The sequence below is a fragment of the Mytilus trossulus genome, chromosome 8, assembly GCF_036588685.1.
Source record: "Mytilus trossulus isolate FHL-02 chromosome 8, PNRI_Mtr1.1.1.hap1, whole genome shotgun sequence".
Lineage (NCBI taxonomy): Eukaryota > Metazoa > Mollusca > Bivalvia > Mytilida > Mytilidae > Mytilus > Mytilus trossulus.
The window spans coordinates 40,687,814-40,708,561 of NC_086380.1; the positions used below are offsets into that span (position 1 = coordinate 40,687,814).

The following is a 20,748-nucleotide window of genomic DNA, read 5'->3' on the forward strand; positions in this document are numbered from 1 at the left end:
TTTGAAGTTTCTCTGTATGTCCATTAAATAAATAAACCTGTTAAACTAAGCATGAACATTTTCTGAATTACTGAATGATCAAATCAATAGAATATAAATCATATGTTCCAGAATGCAAGACATAGGGATGCTGATCTCAACTTTTTTCATTTCAGATGGTAGAAGAGTTTGATAAATTATATTTAGATGTCTGTCTTGTGTCTGGTGTCATTGATCTCAGTGTTTTTATCACCTGATTTTGTCAATTATCATGAGTAAAAGGACAATTATATTTGGCATTTACTAGTAGTCTATTTAGTCTACACAAGATGTAAACATTTCTGTAAGAAGGAGTTCATCTTCTTTTTGATTATTAATTAGTAAGATACTATAGTAATTTTGTGTTGAGTATGAAATGATTATAAGATCTACTAGTATGTGTCGGTTTGGCAGAACTCATCTTACTTTTATTTGAATTTTATGATTTCAAACATAAACATTACTTTTACTGTTCTTGTCATTATATGTTCGTTTATAACATTTTATGCAAGCAGGGGCTTTAACTGTGTCCTATGGACACTTTCCAAATTTTTTTTACATTGTAGCTATTATCTTGAAAACTATATTAGATAGATAGAAACTTTAAAAATGATCAACAAGGCAACATCTATAATTAAGACAAAATGGAAAAAAATAACCAAAGACTCCTTGTTGGAGTAATTGCCCTTAAATGACGATTTTTAACTTCTTTGTTGTTTGTATACATGTTTGCTTTCAAATGATAAGAATTGTAATAAATAGAAAATTAAAATCTTAATGGTTTACTTTTATAAATTGTTAATTGGAGGGAGAGTTGTCTCATTGGCACTCATACCACATCTTCCTATATCTGAGATCTACTAACAAACTCAAATTTTGAGTACATAGTTAGTAGACTGTCGCCCTTTAAGGAGTTATTGTCTTTAAATGAGGATTTTTTTACCCACTTTTTAGGTTTGAAGGAATATGTTTTTCAACAGACAATTAATATCCTTTTAAAAGCCTCTTTTAGTCCATCGTTTCTTCGTTGAAATAAGACCTTCATGATATTGGAGCTTGTTAAGAAGATATCTTAAAAGCTAGACTAACCCTTGTACTTCCCCTTTCCAAATGGAAAGGATGTTCTATTTAATAATTACGTTTGGTGACAATGTTGATACCAGTCCTCCCTTCCGATTTTGAAATAAAGGATACCATCAGTACAGCCAATATAAAAAAGAAGATGTGGTATGATTGCCAATGAGACAACTGTCCACAAAAGACCAAAATGACACAAACATTAACAACTATAGGTCACCGTACGGCCTTCAACAATGAGCAACACCCATACCACATAGTCAGCTATAAAAGGCCCCGAAAAGACAATGTAAAACATTTCAAACGAGAAAACTGACGGCATTATTTATGTAAAAAAATGACTTTCATCTAGCAATTACCAATTAGGGTGGCTTTGCACTAAACATTAAGTTAAAAAAAATGATTTCAGCTTTCCTATCTTGAGCTTTCCATTTCTATGTAATAACGTCCTGACAGGACCATCAAATGGACTTATTGCAGTTGATAAGATATTTCATAGTTTCCATACACGAAAATGATTACTTTGCCAAATGCTGTTGCTTACAAGGAATATTTGGAATCAGAGATCAGATATTTCAATTGGTAAATTTAAAGTAAGCCCCTAATAAAAGGTTTACGGAAGCTGATATGATTTGGGTTGCCGTTTTAGAATGACCACGGGTGAATTCCAAATTGGGAAAGACATATTCCTTTTCTATTTTTCTTGACTGAAAAATCGACTTATCACCAGATTTGTAATCGCCATGGGCGTCACGATGGATACCACTAGTGGACCAAGATATGACTACCTTTTAAGAGCTACTGATATAACCAACAGTATTTGGTTGGTCTATCGTTTTTGTGATTTTGGTGTTTTGTTAGTATTGCTGAATAGGTAGTCTTTTATCTATATTCGTTGGATGCCAAACTGTTCCCCGTTTTCAAAGGATGAATGGTGTGTTTCGCAACTAACATTAAGATGAACCATGTTTTTATTTGTATTCGACTTGGACACATTCTTCTTCAAAATTTACAAAGGTTTCTTAAAACGCATTTGGTATTTACTGCTAAAAGGGCTTTTGATTTTTGCATTTAAATAAAGTGTAGAGATCAATAACTTAGTTCAAAACCTTAATGGAAGTTAATAAAACTTTTGCAAAAAGCTTTCAATTTCAAGACATATAAGGGAGTAATAAAGTCTTAATATGTGCGCCATAGATGGAAATTCCAGCATTGAAGATATTAAAACTAGCGATATAAAAATCAAGCGACGGTGGTACAGACGAGATAAATGAGAAAAAATCTGTAACTGAAAATGTATAGTTTAGCTCTGTAGACATAAAGTTATGCGCTGTACATATAAAGATCAACACACGAAATGTAAGGTCTATAGCGCTTAGTATGTCAAGTCCAGCGAAAGAAGCTACATATTCAGATCTTCCACACTAGACCTTTTATTTTTTTGCGGTAGACTTGGCATATTCGGCTTTAATTCTGGATTTTGTATCTTAAGATAGGATCTTGTCATGAGGAGGGGACACTGATTGATTAAAGGGAGGCTCCAGTCATACTTCAGTGACTCAATATATAATCAACCATTTTTTTCACACGAAAGCCCCGCTACCAAGACCCCTGGATCCGCCTATAATACCATTCACATAGCATTTGAGCCTAATGCTTAGGACACCGGTGGTTTGTCTCAGACAAAGAGAACAAAAAGTAAAGTTCTAGTTTATAATGTCTTTCGAATTCAGCACTAGATGTGAATATTATCGACAGAATTAAAAACAATGCAAAAGAGCAGATATGTGAGAGACTTTTAATAATAGAATAGTTAATATAAAAGGAAAATATGTCTTGCATTGAATATCCAATCACAGTCAGAGGTTGTTTATTTCTTTGTATCATTAGGTTTTATTCTTTACATCTCAAGCCCAAAGAAAGTACTTCTTCAAAAGACAACTATGCAGTTGCACTGCAAGATTAAGATACATTTGGCTAATCGTTTAATTCAATCTGGTTTTGCTTAACATCCGAATTGAAACATGACTATACGTAAAGATGTACGACTTCAAATTTCTAGCGCACAACTTTACATCTCAGTCATCTTAAGACTTGAAATATATTGCGCTACACTTTGCTACTACAGGATCTTACACATCCAGTAAAGGATTTATGCAGTGATATCAGCGCCTAGCAGACTATGGCTATTTATATATAATTTTCACGAAGTTATGTCAGCCTCATACTAATGTTGAGTTATGATGAAGTGCTAGAGAAGTAAATTTAAACGATGCAGATCTATAATATAAGAATAATGTATTAAAGTAACAGGTTTAGGGTTAGGGTTACATGCCATAACCCTAAACCTAACCCTAACTCTCTAACCCTAACCCTAACCCTTTCCCTAACGCTAACCATAACGCTAAACATAACCCTAACGCTAACCCTAACCCTAACCCTAACCCTAACCCTAACGCCTCATACTAATGTTGAGTTATGATGAAGTGCTAGGGAAGTAAAATTAAACGATGCAGATCTATACTCTACGAATAATGTATTAAAGTAACAGATTTGGGTAAGGGTTACATGACATAACCCTAACCCTAACTCTGATCCTAACCCTAACTCTAATCCTAACCCTAACACTAACCCTAACCCTAACCCTAATCCTAACGCTAACCATAACGCTAACCCTAATGCTAACCCTAACCATTACCCTAACGCTAACCCTAACCCTAACCCTAACCCTAATCCTAACGCTAACCATAACCCTAACCCTAATGCTAACCCTAACCCTTACCCTAACGCTAACCCTAACCCTAACCCTAATCCTAACGCTAACCATAACCCTAACCCTAATGCTAACCCTAACCCTTACCCTAACGCTAACCCTAACCCTAACGCTAACCCTAACGTTAACCCTAACCCTAACGCTAACCCTAACCCTTACGCCTCATACTAATGTTGAGTTATGATGAAGTGCTACAGAAGTAAAATTAAACGATGCAGATCTATACTCTACGAATAATGTATTAAAGTAACAGGTTTAGGGTTAGGGTTACATGACATAACCCTAACCCTTACCCTAACCCTAACTCTAACCCTAACCCTAATCCTAACGATAACCCTAACGCTAACCCTAACGCTAACCCTAACGCTAACCCTAACGCTAACCCTTATGCTAACCCTAATCCTTACCCTAACGCTTACCCTTACCCTAACCCAAACCCTAACCCTAACCCTAACTTTAACCCTAACCCTAACCCTAACCCTTACCCTAACCCTTACTATAACCCTAACCCTAACCCTAACCCTAACCCTAACCCTAACCCTAATCCTAACCCTAACCCTAACCCTAACCCTAACCCTAATCCTTTTAGACCCTTTTACCCGTTTGTTGGACCAATGGGAGGGCAGCCAACCCCCGCGGTGCTTATTTCGTTTTTGATGGTGCTTATATCTGTATTTGATGTAATATATCCTAAAGCACCATATGGAGTTGAAAGTTGAACCACAAGTGCATGTGGACCAATGAGCCCTACAAACCAACTAGGACTCACAAAAAGTGTTATAAACCCATATAATAGTTTGTTGGAAAAATGGCAGGGAAGCCACCTCCCGTGATGCTAAGTCCATTCTCGGTGGTGCTTATATTTTTCTTTAATGACCTTAAGGAACCCGTGGATATGTAGAGTGGAACATATGTGCCTGTGGACTAATGAGCTTAACAAACCATCTTAGACCCCAATAGAGTGCGTTAGACCCCTAAACACGTCAGTTGGACCAATGGAAGGGAAGCTTATACCCCCGTGGTGCTAAGTTTTTTTTCTGTGGTGCTTATATTTTCTTTAATGACATATACACCAAAAGACCCCAGTACTTGTATAGATTGGACCATATGTACCTGTGGCCTAATGAGCATAAAAAACCAACTAAGACCCCCATAGAGTGATTTAGACCCCTATACACGTCGGTTGGACCAAAAGGAGGGAAGCTACCCCCGTGGTGCTAAGTTTTGTTTTGGTGGTGCTTATATTTTCTTTAATGACATATACACCAAAAGACTCCAGTACTTGTGTAGATCGGACCATATGTGCCTGTGGACTAATGAGCATAACAAACCAACGTAGACCCCAATATAATACGTTAGACACCTAAACGCGTCGGTTGGACCAATGGAAGGGAGGCTAGCCCCCGTGGTGCTTAGTTTTTTTTCTGTGGTGCTTATATTTTTCTTTAATGACATGTACACCAAAAGACCCCAGTACTTGTGTAGATTGGACCATATGTCCATGTGGACTGATGAGCATAACAATTCAGCTTGGACCCCAATAGAGTGCGTTAGACCCCTAAACACGTCAGTTGGACCAATTGGAGTCAAGCTACCTCCCGTGGTGCTTAGTTATTTTTCTGTGGTGCTAATATTTTTCTTTAATGATATATACACCAAAAGACCCCAGTACTTGTGTAGATCGGACCATATGTGCCTGTGGACTGATGAGCATAACAAATCAGCTTAGACCCCAATAGAGTGCGTTAGACCTCTAAACACGTCGGTTGGACCAATGGAAGGGAAGCTAACCCCTGTGGTGCTAAGTTTTTTTTCTGTGGTGCTAATATTTTTCTTTAATGATATATACACCAAAAGACTCTAGGACTTGTGTAGATTGGACCATATGTGCCTGTGGACTAATGAGCTTAACAACCCATCTTAGACCCCAATAGAGTGCGTTAGACCTCTAAACATGTCAGTTGGACCAAATGGAGTCAAGCTACCTCCTGTGGTGCTAAGTTTTTTCCGTGGTGCTTATATTTTTCTTAAATGAAATATACACCAAAAGACTCTAGGACTTGTGTAGATTGGACCATATGTGCCTGTGGACTGATAAGCATAACAAATCAGCTTAGACTCTTATAGAGTATTTTAGACCCCTATACACGTCGGTTGGACCAATGGAAGGGAAGCTAACCCCCGTGGTGTTAAGGTTTTTTTCTGTGGTGCTTATATTTTCTTAAATGACATATACACCAAAAGACCCCAGTACTTGTGTAGATTGGACCATATGTGCCTGTGGACTGATGAGCATAACAAATCAGCTTAGACCCTTATAGATTATTTTAGACCCCTATACACGTCGGTTGGACCAATGGAAGGGAAGCTAACCCCCGTGGTGCTAAGGTTTTTTTCTGTGTGCTTATATTTTCTTAAATGACATATACACCAAAAGACCCCAGTACTTGTGTAGATTGGACCATATGTGCCTGTGGACTAATGAGCATAACAAATCAGCTTAGACCCTTATAGAGTATTTTAGACCCCTATACACGTCGGTTGGACCAATGGAAGGGAAGCTAAACCCCGTGGTGCTAAGTTTTTTTTTCTGTGGTGCTTATATTTTCTTAAATGACATATACACCAAAAGACCCCAGTACTTGCGTAGATTGGACCATATGTGCCTGTGGACTGATGAGCATAACAAATCAGCTTAGACCCTAATAGAGTAGTTTAGACCCCTATACACGTCGGTTGGACCAATGGAAGGGAAGCTAACCCCCGTGGTGCTAAGGTTTTTTTCTGTGGTGCTTATATTTTTTTAAATGACATATACACCTAAAGACCCCAGTACTTGTGTAGATTGGACCATCTGTGCCTGTGGACTGATGAGCATAACAAATCAGCTTAGACCCTTATAGAGTATTTTAGACCCCTATACACGTCGGTTGGACCAATGGAAGGGAAGCTAACCCCCGTGGTGCTAAGGTTTTTTTCTGTGGTGCTTATATTTTCTTAAATGACATATACACCAAAATACCCTAGTACTTGTGTAGATTGGACCATATGTGCATGTGGACTTATGAGAATAACAAACCAATGTTGACCCCAATAGAGTGATTTAAACCCCTATACACGTCGGTTGAACCAATAGGAGGGAAGCTACCTCTCGTGGTGCTAAGTTTTTTTCTGTGGTGCTTGTATTTTTCTCAAAATGATATATACACCAACAGACACCAGGACTGATGTAGATTGGACCATATGTGCCTGTGGACTAATGAGCATAACAAATCAATTAAGACCCCAATAGAGTACGTTAGACCTCTATAAAAATCGGTTGAACCAATGTAAGGGAAGCTAACCCCCGTGGTGCTAAGTTTTTTTTTCTGTGGTGCATATATTTTTCTTAAATGATATATACACCAAAAGACTCTAGGACCTCTGTAGATTGGACCATATGTGCCTGTGGACTAATGAGATTAACAAACCATCTTAGACCCCAATAGAGTTCATAAGACCCATATACATGTCAGTTGAAGCAATTGTAGGGAAGCTACCTCCCGTGGTGCTAATTTTTTTTTCGGTGGTGCTTACATTTAACTTAATTATATATACGCTAAAGGACCCTATGGACTTGTAGATTGGACCCAAGGTGCATCTGGACCAATCAGCCTTACAAGCCAACTAGGACTCACAAAGAGTGTTATACACTAATATTCTTGTCTGTTGGACTAATGGGAGGGAAGCCACCTCCCGAGGTGCTAAGTCCGTTTTCGGTGGTGCTTATATTTTTTTTAATGAAATATACCCTAAAAGACCCCATGAACTTATAGATTCAACCGCAGGTGCATATTGACCAATGGACCTTACAAACTATGTTAGACCCCCAAAGGGTATTTTATACTCTTTTATCCGTTTGTTGGAGTGATGGGAGGAAAGCCACCTCCCGTGGTGCTTAGTTCATTTTTGATGGTATTTATAAGTATTTAATATAATATACCCTAAAGCGCCATATCATATGGACTTTGGAGTTGAACCACATGTTCCTATGGACAAAAGAGCCTTACAAACTAACTTAGAATCCAAAGAGCTGCTTAAAACCCTTTTATCTGTCTATTGGACCGAAAGCAGGGAGGCTACCTTCCGTGGTGTTTAGTTTGTTTTTGGTGGTGCCTAAATCTGTATTTAATTAAATATATCCTAAAAGACCCATTGATCTTTAATTTGACCACATGTGCTTGTGAACCAATAGGCCTTTCAAACTAACTAAGCTCCAAGAGAGAGTTTTAGACCCCTAAAGCCGTCTGTTGGACCATTGGGAGGGAAATTACGTCCCGTGGTGTTAAGTTTGTTTTTTGGTGGTGCTTAATTTCTGTAAGGATTTGTATAGTTAGACTATACAAATCCTTGATTAATGTAGTCCATGTAAAAAAAAATCTCGATTTAAATTATTTTTTTTTCATTTTTTAATAAATGATTATTTGATGTATCTTAATCTCTACGTATACATTAAATAACTCATAGATGCCCAAATGTATTTATTTTATTGATAAAGTCCGTGGTGCTTATCGTGGTTCTTCATGGTAGAATCGGGGGATATTCTAACTCCTCATTTCGCCATATTTAATTTTGACGTAACGGAAATTCCATCTTTTATCTAAATTTAGAAACTGTACGGTGAAAGCAACGACGACTTTCCCCGGATTACAGAGTCGTTTAAAGTATAATTGATTTTTATTTAGGACTATTTAATGCCTCTGATAATCAACCAAAATTATAAATAACACAAAAAAGAATAAAGATGTAAAATTAAGGAACAATTTATTGTAACAGTGAGATTCACACAATACAAGCAGGGCCGTAACTAGCCTCTTGTAATAGAGAGTCAAAAAAATTTGGCGAGGGGTCTGGGGGGTCTCAAATTGGTCAATTTTGTCTCACAAAAGTCAATTTTGTCAATTTTGTTGATCACATTGGTCAATTTTGTCTCACAAAAGTCAATTTTGTCAATTTTGTCTCACAAAAGTCAATTTTGTCAATTTTGTCTCACAAAAGTCAATTTTGTCAATTTTGTCTCACAAAAGTCAATTTTGTGTAACAAAAGTCGATTTTGTATGCAAATTAGTTCACAGAAACCAAACTAAACTAATTTGAATACAAAATTTACTTTTGTCGCCCAATTTTCAAATTAGGTAACAAAAGTCAAGTCTGTGTAACAAAAATGAATTTTGTCATGACAAAAGTGACTTTTGTCCGCTGATAGATAATTTTGTATGACAAAATTTTAAATTTGTAGTATGATACAAATTTTGTTAAACTGAACTCATTTTTGTTGAACAAAAGTCACTTTTGTCCGTACAAAATTGAATTTTGAGTACAAAACCACAAGAGTCCCATTCGGCGCCCCGTAAGTTTGACCCTTCAATGGAAAAGGTCATATGGCAATACATTATTGTTTTTTTCTACAAAGTATTTGATACCGGGAAATTGGTGACCTTTATACTTTGATTTAATCCATGTTATATATCTAGTTTTATCTACAAAAAAAAACCGTTTTGTATTCTTTGATATTTAGTTTAATTCTCCATGCAGAAACGACTTGTAGCATCGTATATTCTTAAAATATTTTCTCGCACAATATCTGGACATCGGTGGGCATGCAAAATTGCAAAACCACACGTTAACAAATGATAATCAACACTCAGACTATAGTCACAAAGTACATGTAGGACAATAAATGAACTACCGGGACACAGAAGTACAAACAATAGACCATCAACGCTGAAACTTAAAGTAAAATAGAAACATGGATCACGAAAAACATGCAGGGGCGACACCAGAGAGTGAGGAGAACTTGCTATTTGCTAGACACTTCCGTGAAAACAATTTGATATTTTCAGACAATCTTTTGTTTCAATTTTTTTTTTTTTATTTCTGACATGAGGCATTCGCCTCAATGTAGTTACGGCCCTGACAAGATAATTCACAATGGAACTAATACTGAATTTAAAACTATAGTGACACTGGCATAAAAAACTACTCAGGTTCAACGAGAGACTAGAAAAGACTAAGTAGTTGGACATATTTAGAAAACATTATTAGTCACGCTATCACACATATAGCAACTTTACAAATAAAAGGAAATTTTGGAATTAAAATCAGATCGACCAAAAAATGTTGCACAAGAAGACAAAAAAAATCGATAGCAGTACAGTTGCGAGGATTTTTACAAGATACCAGTTTTTCTTTCACAAGCAAGTTAATTAAAATTCATTGAATTGTACAGTAAAACTTATCAAATTCAACACTAAAAAACATATTAGGGTGTCTTTCGCCATCTTGGACTGTTAAAAACAGAGAAACTATAAGGTCAAGATTTAGCAAAATTTGATGCAGGAATACAGATAACTTATATGAATATAAATTAAGAAGATTTTTCTTCTTAAGATTATAACTTATAAATATTAATATATTTACAAGTGTAGATAATTTTTGCTAGATTTTTAATGTTATTGAATTGGCCTTTTAAGGGGAGGTAACTCTGATTTTCTGAAGGAATGATCAGGTATTTTCATTGATTTTTGCTGTTTTGTGTTTTCATGGTTTTAGCCAACGAAAAAAACACGATAACCTTTTCTTTTCGTTTGATATTCTCAATTAATAGTATATTTTTGAACACATATCTATATATATACTACGTTTTCTGTTCTATTATTTGTCTATTTGTCTTTTTAATCAAGCCATGGCGTTGTCAGTCTATTTTCGATCTTTGAGTTTGACTGTCCCTCTGGTATCTTTCCTCCCTCTTTTGGCAGAGTATGAACAAATTCTATCATTTTTAACTTAGACTCCCATACCACAAGTACTATAATTCCACTTCGATCCATAATTTAACTGTGCACATCTTATTGCTTATGTCATCATAAAAAAATATGCTAATTTGGGGATTACATGAGATTTCTATATATATATATATGTATTTTTAAAAATAGAAAAGTCAACATTATGTTATCAATATGTGTTCTAAGCAGTTTCTTCTTGTAAGATTAATATATGTATAGTAAGTCCTTACAATTTTTAATTATAGTTAGATAATCATTGATTTATTTATATTCTTACTGCAAAGTTTGTTTTTCATAACTTCATCGAACACTTAAATTTTCTTTGAATTATCCAACTCCAAGTATTTATTTTTTTTAACGTCAGCAATTACCAGAGTTCACCGTACACGTGAAAATATCTGCAAAATGAACATGAATTCATGTCCAGAGTGTTTAGTGAATTTTAAGAGATATATTGAGTTTACCAGTGTATCTAGAGTGTTAGAAAATAACAGTGAATATTAAACCACACCATGTCGATGTTAACAATTAAATAAGGTGTGATTTGGCCAGAGTGCAGACTGTGAAGTACAGGGACTCGGTTAGCTTAACATATATTACGTTTTATATTATAATTGGCATCAATATTTCTTTGTCATTTTGTGTTCTAGCATTGTGCAGTTTGCTATCCAGAGGCGAATTAAAGGGGGCAGGGGGCCCCCCCCTTAATTCGGAACAAAGGAGAAGGTCCGGTAAGGATCGATTTTGGCCTCTTCCATGTTCATCTGACGAACGATTTTGACCCGTGACTTTTTAAACACTTAAGTGTCTATTTTATTTGAATCAATTAGTTTCTGTGAAGGTTTTAACCGTGATTTAGTCATAAAAAACGCACCGATTCAAGCTGAAATATGAAAAATCTACCAAATATGTCGAAAAGTGTCATTTTTCAGATGTTTTTTTGGTCAAAAATGAAAGTCACCGCATTCGTGTTCATCCTCAACCTTTATATCTGCTATGTATTATCATAAATTACAATTTTCATTTCAATATTAAGGATGAACACGAGTGCGGCCACTTTCATTTAAGACGGAAACCGTCTAAAATTTAACTTAAATGCTAGAATTGTGAAGATTTCAGTAATTTAGCATGACTTAATGGTGCTAGTACCCGATATATGTGCATTGTATTGTCAAAACCAGCCCAAATTGATGTAACAGAAGCATTATACTGTCCAATGAACAACTAAAAATTTAGATTTCAACAATTTTGTAAAACTGTTATATTTTGGGGCCAAAAAGGGGTCTTACTGGACCTACTCCTTTAGTTGCTTATATAGGGAATCACTGAACGTGATTGGAGCGGGCCCCGTCTTAGGCAGTCAGTGGGCTCCCACTTGTGAAATTTTCTGGATCCGACACTGCTATCTGTATCCATATGCTGATAATTTAATCACGTTGTATGTTAAAAGTCAATTTGACAATAAACTAATAATTTGATACTAAAAAAAAAAAAAAAAACAGAGAAAAGAAAAAAAAAAACGAAAACGAAAAACATGGATAAAAGGGGCATTAGCCATGACAAAAATAATCAAAAATTTTAAAAAAATATAATTTTCGTTTTGTTCAATCATCAATGAAAAAAAGGAATAATGATTTTCTTTTAGTTCAATTTTGTAAAATAAAATAAAAAAGAGCATGGGCACATCGCTAATGAATTATTCAGTTGCAAGTGAACAAATCGATCTCATTTAATCCATATACATGATGTTACTTTCAATTTAACCCTTTTTCAAGAGATTGGTAACTAATATAAAAGTCATGTTCAACCATTAAAAAGAAAGGAACTTCAAAATTGAAAATGAAACCATGGTGAACAATTTCTTTGACTGGCAAAAACAACGATTAAACTATTTTTTGCACTTAAAACAAACAAGCAGACCTAAAAAAAAATTAAAGTCGCAACTTATTCATATTTATGTTGATGTTTATATCGGGTTATGTGACTGTCGGCCATGTCTACGTTGGACAATATAATACTTTCATGGTTGGATTTACAAGGCAAACCGTTTAAAAGCTTCAGGGTATTGACGAATACCCAAAATCTATCAAATTGAAAGACAATGTCTTTTCTTGAGCCATTACTGAGGCTCTCCAATATTTTTTTTGTCCCACATTCATACAGTGTATATGTTGTGTACAAATTGTAATGTTGTACAAATTATTATTTGTACAGATGTTTTTGTAGAAGTTATCAGTGTCACTTGATTCTCTTCACACAAATGAATGATGCAATCACAGTCTTTTGTTTCGCCGCATATTTCTATCATACCCTTTTGATTACATGATACAGTCTATAATATTGAGCATGTATACAAAAACATTATAGAAATACACAAACAGACTTTTAATGGATATGATTTTGGTATAAGGAGAAAATACAATTAGAATTTAAACCATTCAAATGTCCTTATTTTCCAGTATGATGGCAATGAGATTAGTACTAAATGTTAGGTTTAGGTATATACATTTGAATTTAAAATATTTAAAAGATAAAATGTTATCACCTGGTGCCAAAAGGTATGTGTCAAAAAACTTATAACTTGCACAAAAAACCCTGTACTACAAAGTATAATTTGTACAAACTTGCATATTGTACACAACATATATACTGCGTTTAAAAATAAAATAAATGTACTTTCCTGCACTTTTAACCCTTGATTTAATGATGTATGTGGTTATGATCTGTAATCAATAGACAAGATTTTATCAAGTTGATAATAACTGGGAATTTTCGAATGATATTTATAGAAAAGAAGTTACAAACTACAGTATACATTTTCCAACGATCATGTGATGTTAACATACTAGTCTTTTTATAATCATATAATAGTAAGATTGAAAGGTAAGACATTGTTATGAAGAATTACGGACAATTAACATTTTATATTCATCCATGTCATCTTCTTTCATTTGAATATAATTTTGTTCATAACTACGCCCCCTATACTATGTCAAAATCTAGTCCGAATGTTAAAATTTTCTGTATGTTAGCATCATAACAAAATATTTACAACCCATCAAAGGAGAAATATCTATTTTTCCTGCTGTGACACAGATTTTACGTGTAGATGAATATAAAAGTATTTCAGTTTGGTATCTAGTTCGAAATGAATTTTAATTAAGTCACCGAATAAGTCGAAACATTTAGAAGAAAGTTACGCTTTCAATGTTTTTATGTTTTATGTTTTATCATTTATAATTTTAATTGTATAATATTTAACAATTCTTGAAATTTGAGCCACGTTTGATAATCATGGAAACACCAAAGGTGACTGAGTTATATAGTAATTGATCAAACTTGTTAACATTGGACCGGCACTAAAACCTGTATAATAAAATGGAGCGTCCGTGGGATGAATGAAGTTACAGCCACACCCGTTTAGAATGGGCACATGAAATATGATGCATCGTGAAGAGAGAATGTCATGCCTCTGTATGGTATCGAATCATTGTAAAACCCCTTTAAGGGGTCCATAGGTCGTGTATTGCATGGATTATGCAATGAATCACCTCATTTTTCAAGTGGAATTCATAATTTACAGCCCAGGGGCGGATCCAGCAATTTTAAAAAGGGGGTCCCAACCCAGGACAAGGGGGTGGAGTTCCAAAGAACCTCTCTCCCACTGGATCCGCCAATGCATCCCTTCATCCCGGTCGATCCCTATATTTAGACATACAATTCATTGTTAATTTGAATACCAAAATTGATGACAAACGCGATGATTTTAATTTTCCTATAGTCAACTTTCCATTTCTGTGTAGCAACATCCCAGCGGCAACAGCATATGGAGTATATGTTACTCTAGAGCTAGCTCAAAGTACGCTGATTTTGTTGAACGAGGAATACTGCTTTCTCAAAAGTTGCTTAGACAGGGCTATGAATCGATCAAATTAAAGTCATTACTCGAGAAATTTTACGGTCGCCATCATGAGCTGATTGGCCATTATGACAAAAGTGTGTCAGAAATCATATCAGATTTTCTACCTCAGTCATAATAACCTCAATCATTGCCGGACTGAACAAAGAAATAACGCGACGGGGGCTGTATACGGTGCAGGAAATACTTACCCTTCCGGAGCACCTGATTTCACTCCCGGTTTTATTGGAGTTTGTTTTGTTTCTTAATTATTATTTATAACTGTTGATGTAAATGACCTTTGGTTTTTGTGAGTCTTTGTTTACTCCTTGGTTTTGATTGTAATTGTTTTGTTTCCGTCCCCAATATACATGATTTATTTGCTACTAGACTTAAAACAAACAGCAATCAATTATAATCCATGACATGGTAATGAAGCTTAAGTTAGCAAGAAGTAGGTAGTACATGCTTGAAATTCCAACTACATCCAAAATGATAGCTGGGGCAATATGCGCAATTGTTTCTCCATAGGCCGAAATGGTAACGTTTTCTTCTGTTGCTCAGCCCATATCGTAAACTTGTATATGTATGATGGCTTGTTTCGAAGCTGAGACATTTTTACATATGTGGTTAAATTTTCGGGGTACGAAGTGTGATTCATTTTTCCGTAATTTAGCAAACCCCGAGTATCCTTTTGCGATGTGGCTCCTCATGGTAAAAAATCCCATTCTTAACACAATAAGTTCTTTGAAATTTTAATACTTTGAACACATTTAATAGCTCCATGGTTTTTACACATTTATTCTGTGTTCCCTTACTTTCTAAATTAACACTAATGGTTCAGCTCAGTCATTTGTTTATCATAGAAATGTGTCAAATATCACTACACAGAGATTTTTTGTTTACACGTGACTTTTGTGTTCTTCAATTCAAGGCGCATTAGGGGTATTGTCCCAGCTTCTAGCTTTTGCAACACATCATTTTGTCTAATGCTTAGTTTGTTTATGTGTGTGTTACATTTTAATGTTGTGTTTCTGTTGTGTCGTTGATCTCCTCTTATATTTAATGCGTTTGCCACAGTTTTAGTTTGTAACCCGGATTTGTTTTTCTATCGATTTATGAGCGGTATACTATTGTTGCCTTTATCTATAGTATAATGTTGTGTTTAAGCACCTACCAAAAAAGTTAATGCATGTGCATGCAGATTGAGAACATATTTTAACAATCAATACAATGATAAGATCGGCAAATAGCTTGGTCGTCCTGTATATAAAAAAGAGACCGAAGGTACTAACATGATGTTCAAAGCTCAGAAGTCGTAGAGAAGAGAACTTCTGTGCAAAAACGAAAGACGACGAAACAATTTTAAAAGTCCTACAACAAAACACTAAACAATAAAAAAACCCCAAAGGAATGAATATACATGTATAAGAATAAAAGTAATAAGACTTGTTATTTAACAGGTTGAACATGGCCCAGAAATACGCACCTTTACCAAACAACTTTAGGTATGATGATTTGGTAAATAGCTTGTCTGATGAAGACCCTCTACAAAGTGATGACGGTGATGTTGATATCCAGGAAATCGTTGCCGAGATTGGACAACGGTATGACGTATCATCACGTGACGAAGTATCTTTTACCCAGACAACATGTACGAATACGGAGGGTAACGCATATTCTCCCCTAAAAAATGCGATTGACCAGTTGAACGAACATAAAAAATGTATCAAAAAGAGCTGTGCAAATTGTTCCAAACCAAGGAGAGTTGTATATGTCTCAAGCTTAAAGAAGGGTCAGCACATATCGATGCCAGGCCAATATTCCAACAAATATGTAAAAGCGGAGCGAAAAATGAAAAGGGCATACGACCACCATGCCGTTGTTAAAGAAATTAAAAGTGCGGTAGGTAGTAAAGTTACGATGGTTCTCATACATTTCACAAAACATGATGGAAAGATAGCAGTACACGAGGAAACCAAAGAATTTAATTTAAGAGTAAATGAATTATGCATCGTAGATTACGTTTTTCCCAGATACGACCCAGATACAGTTGTGACTAGAGCCGAATCCATTCTAGAACAGAACGACAAATTCGAAACCTACAATATAGTTACAGGCAACTGCGAACATTTTGCAACTTGGTGTGTTGTGGGAGAAAGCAAAAGTTCCCAGGTACAAAGTATGAGACAAAAAATTGCAGATGCTCTTTCTGGATTATTTGGAGCTGGTAGCCAAATAGGAAAAGGCATTCTACGAATTTTATTTGTTTCTTCAGATGAAATTGCCAGTAGTCTTAGTAAAGCAGTACCGGAATTAGTTCTTGGTGGAGCAGCAGCCTTGTATCTCATATACTGTATTGTTATGACAGCATTGCATGTTCAAGATTATAAAAATGACCAAATGTGTTGGTCTTGTTTAAAGGGAAAGGTTTTGGACTTGTGGCTGACCTTTAGAGCGTTTGGACCGACATCAATGATAACATTTCTTATTTTACACTTTGCTGTTCCTTTAACGGCTCCGGGAGTAGGAATACCACTAATGATTCTATCTGTTTTACTTGCGGTCGCATTTCAAATGTCAGTGCCCAGATTACGAAAAGCTTTGAGCTCTCCATTTTCCATTGATCGTGTAAAGGTAAAAAATTTAGAAAAACTACGCATTGGCGATGTGTTATCTCATCGCTTTTATGGCGTTATTCAACAGACAAGTATTGTTTCTGAGGTCACAACAAAAAAAGACAAACAAACTAAGGGGTGGATTCGTTTGATCCATTATGGATTGTCAACATCATTAGCGACAAAAATTGTCGAGGAATATGTTGAAATTGATACAGATAAATCGAGTCTATATGTATTGGACTGCAAACCTTTATGTACATTTCCAGCTGACATTGTTTTAAGTCGAGCGAGGAGTCGAATTGGCGAGACTAAATGGGCCTTATTTTCAAATCGATCAGATCATTTTTCATATTGGGCTAAAATTCAACAATACAAAAATGACATTTTTGACGAAATATTTAATGAAGAAATTGCAAAACCAACGGAAAAGATACAAGCGTCACTCTTCATAGAAAAGAGAGAGATTCACCGCGTAGACGATATCAGAATAGGTGACGTTGTTCAAAGCGGTGTAATTGGAATAATTAATGATACCGGCATACTTTCTTCGGTACGATATTTGGGTGGACCAGATGGACGCAAATTCGAAATAGATGTATACTCGTACTCATTATTGAGGACGATTACTCGGAAAAAATATACTGTTGATCTTAATAAACATAGATTGTACGTGAAAGTATATAATCCCGCACAATGTCAGACTATGAAGCAACGTGTGCAAAACGCTCGAGACATGGCAGGCAAAAAAGGTTCTTGGTGGACCACGGAGGGATTTATCAAATATTGTATTGAAATCAATTCGGAATGAACACTGCTTTGTCTTAAATACAAAAACGAGGTTATTATGTTTTTCTTCTGATTATTTATCATATGTCTATATTTACTACTCAACGATTGGTTGGTTTATCATATTGTTCAGTGATGTTGGTTTTCAATTCGCTTTTTAATGTTGATGGAATGGTTTTTTTTCACCGTCTAGTTGAACATATTTGATGCATATTCAGGACGAGGAAAATTTAAATATAAATACTAAAGGTTGCTCTTCCGAAAATTGGATTAATTTGGATGAAAAAAAACAAGGGGGGGGGGGGGTACAAAGACTGTTATTAACATAATTTTTTGGGGTAGTGATTGCACCTTTTATTAACAAGGAACAATAACTGACTGTTCAAAGACTTGCTCTTTAACGTGCAGAGGTTGTGGAACTGCCCCTACATAAAGCTTTGGGTTAATGTCCCTTGGCTGCATATTATCAAAGTGGACCCTCCTCTCCAGTGTTGGGTTTATAGCCGAATTGAAATGGTATCGGTAATCTTCCAAGTGAAACCTTTAAAATTTAAACGTAATTAAAATGAATTAGAAAAAAATCATTTTTGAAATTAATACCATCATTATAATCTGAGACTACTATAACACATGTGTTATAGTAGTCTCAGTTATAATGGAAGTTGACTGGGGTTAGAATTATGGTCACCATTGGTCTTTCTCCGATCGACAGTAGAACGCTTGCTGAAGTGGGGCGTGTGAATGACTGTGCAGAATGTACAAATTTGCGGCCACGTCTGGTCAGAATGGGGACGTTGAATCCGATGATTCGTGTAACGATAGTGCCAAGCTCTTTGTACGTTGAGAACCCTTGCAACAGTGACAGTCCAATTTTCCCCTACCTTTAATCCGGACGGCCTATATTACATAACCTATCTATTGTAATTATTGTTACTTTGTTCTCGTCATGAACATGCATAAAATGATTACCACTGGACGTTAATCAACCAAAAATCAATCAGTCAAGAAAAGAATAGTTTAAGATATCATTTGATTGTAAGATTAACTAAATTTGTTTTGTCCGTACTTGATAGGCACATATTTAATATGGTCACGTGAAACTGAACCAAATAGAACACCTATCAATTACTGTAAGTAGAGTAACAGTCTATGGAAGACGCGATTCGATGAAAACTTTTCTTTTATCAACGAGCGATATTGTCTTATATCAACGAGTTGCATTGTGCAAAATTTCAGACGAATGTTAGCATATGTACGAAGAAAAGCAGATTTATGGGCATACAATAATGACTCTTTTCTTAAAACAGGGTGACATTAAAAACGGCATACGTCTGGTGTATAATTTCCTTGAATTATTTTATTTCATAACAAGCAAGGTGTATTTAAACGAGAAAATTGAATTGTTGAATAAATGAAACATAAATGCACGATTTATCATTTGTAGATGTACACATTCTATAAACATCATGTATCAAATACAGTAGAATGCAATTGAGATGAATTCAATTGTTTGCTAAGCCAAACTCACCTATAAGTCAGAGATAATGCTAAATTTTATCATATCAATGCGATATTTGTCTTATATGATAGCGATGATTTTTTAATATCAAAAATTTATGAATGCGATACTTTTCTAATATAACTGCTATAGTTTTCTAATATTAAATGAATACGATGACACGTCACAATGCATGTCAAGAAAACTGCAAACATAATTCACAAACTTAGATCATGACCTATTAGATTCTAATATACTGGTCACACTACTATAGCCTATCCACCTTGGTAATATCGAAATAGACAAAAAATATCATTACTTAAAAGAAATATTCATTCACACAATCCAATCCAATACAGCTCCAAATTACAATGAATATTCAAATGTTATTAAAAAAAAAGGAATCCATACAAATTAAAATAAACAAATGCGGATGTCCCGAACTTTAAAGATACCAACTGAGTAGCATCAGATTATTAATTGGACAAATTCAGATACAAAGAAAATAAAATTAATGTTAAGAACAAAAATAAATAAGACGTAAATGTCTTTTGACGTTAATAATGTGTATAAATCTTTTCTATATTTATAACTTTAGATCGTTCAGTTGGAGGACTGGAAAGTAGTTATTTATAAGGGGATTTTTTTAAAAGATTTATAGATATAAATAGATGGTGCATGAGTTCGAATAAGACAACTTTCCATCAAATTAATAATTTGTTTAAAGTAAACCATTATAGATCAAATAAGAACCTTAAACACGAAGCCTTGACTCACAGCGAGCACCACACTATTAGGAACAAAACATTACTAGTGTTAAACCATTCAAACAGGAAAACCAACGGCCTAATTTGTAAAAAAAAAAGGAGATTCAAAAGTACAGGTCAGATTTTGTCGAATCAATCTGAACGAGGACAGTATGATTCATCTTTGTCACAAGTTAGTTTCAATGTTATCAATTAAGAAAGTCTTCCATGCGTGCGTTGCTAGCATATCGGATATATATTATTTCGGTGCGTTCATTATAAAATTTGCTAAATGTTATATGTGTGAACAATCATTTTCATTGATACTTAGCTATTTGATTACGACATTATTTATCAAACCCTTATTTGATTAGTTTTGCTCCCAAAACCAATTGAGAAATTTGTAAGATGCTACCAAAAACCATTTGAATTTAAGCAATGGTATTAAAACTGCCTATTTACATACGATACTACTAAGAAGTAAAATCACAAAAATACTATACTCAA

General features: G+C 35.0%; 1 protein-coding gene across 1 annotated transcript; it reads left to right on the plus strand.

Moving 5' to 3' along the window:
* Positions 1-13,466: 13,466 nt before the first annotated feature.
* Positions 13,467-18,019, plus strand: LOC134727663 (uncharacterized). Its single transcript, XM_063592044.1, has 2 exons — positions 13,467-13,575; positions 16,054-18,019. The coding sequence occupies exon 2, from the start codon at positions 16,061-16,063 to the stop codon at positions 18,017-18,019; it is 1,959 nt and encodes a 652-aa protein (XP_063448114.1). The 5' UTR covers positions 13,467-13,575; positions 16,054-16,060.
* The last annotated feature ends 2,729 nt before the right edge of the window (positions 18,020-20,748 follow it).

Excerpts from the sequence above, each read along its gene's own strand:
- LOC134727663 (XM_063592044.1), top strand. The coding sequence starts at position 16,061 with ATGGCCCAGAAATACGCACCTTTACCAAACAACTTTAGGTATGATGAT.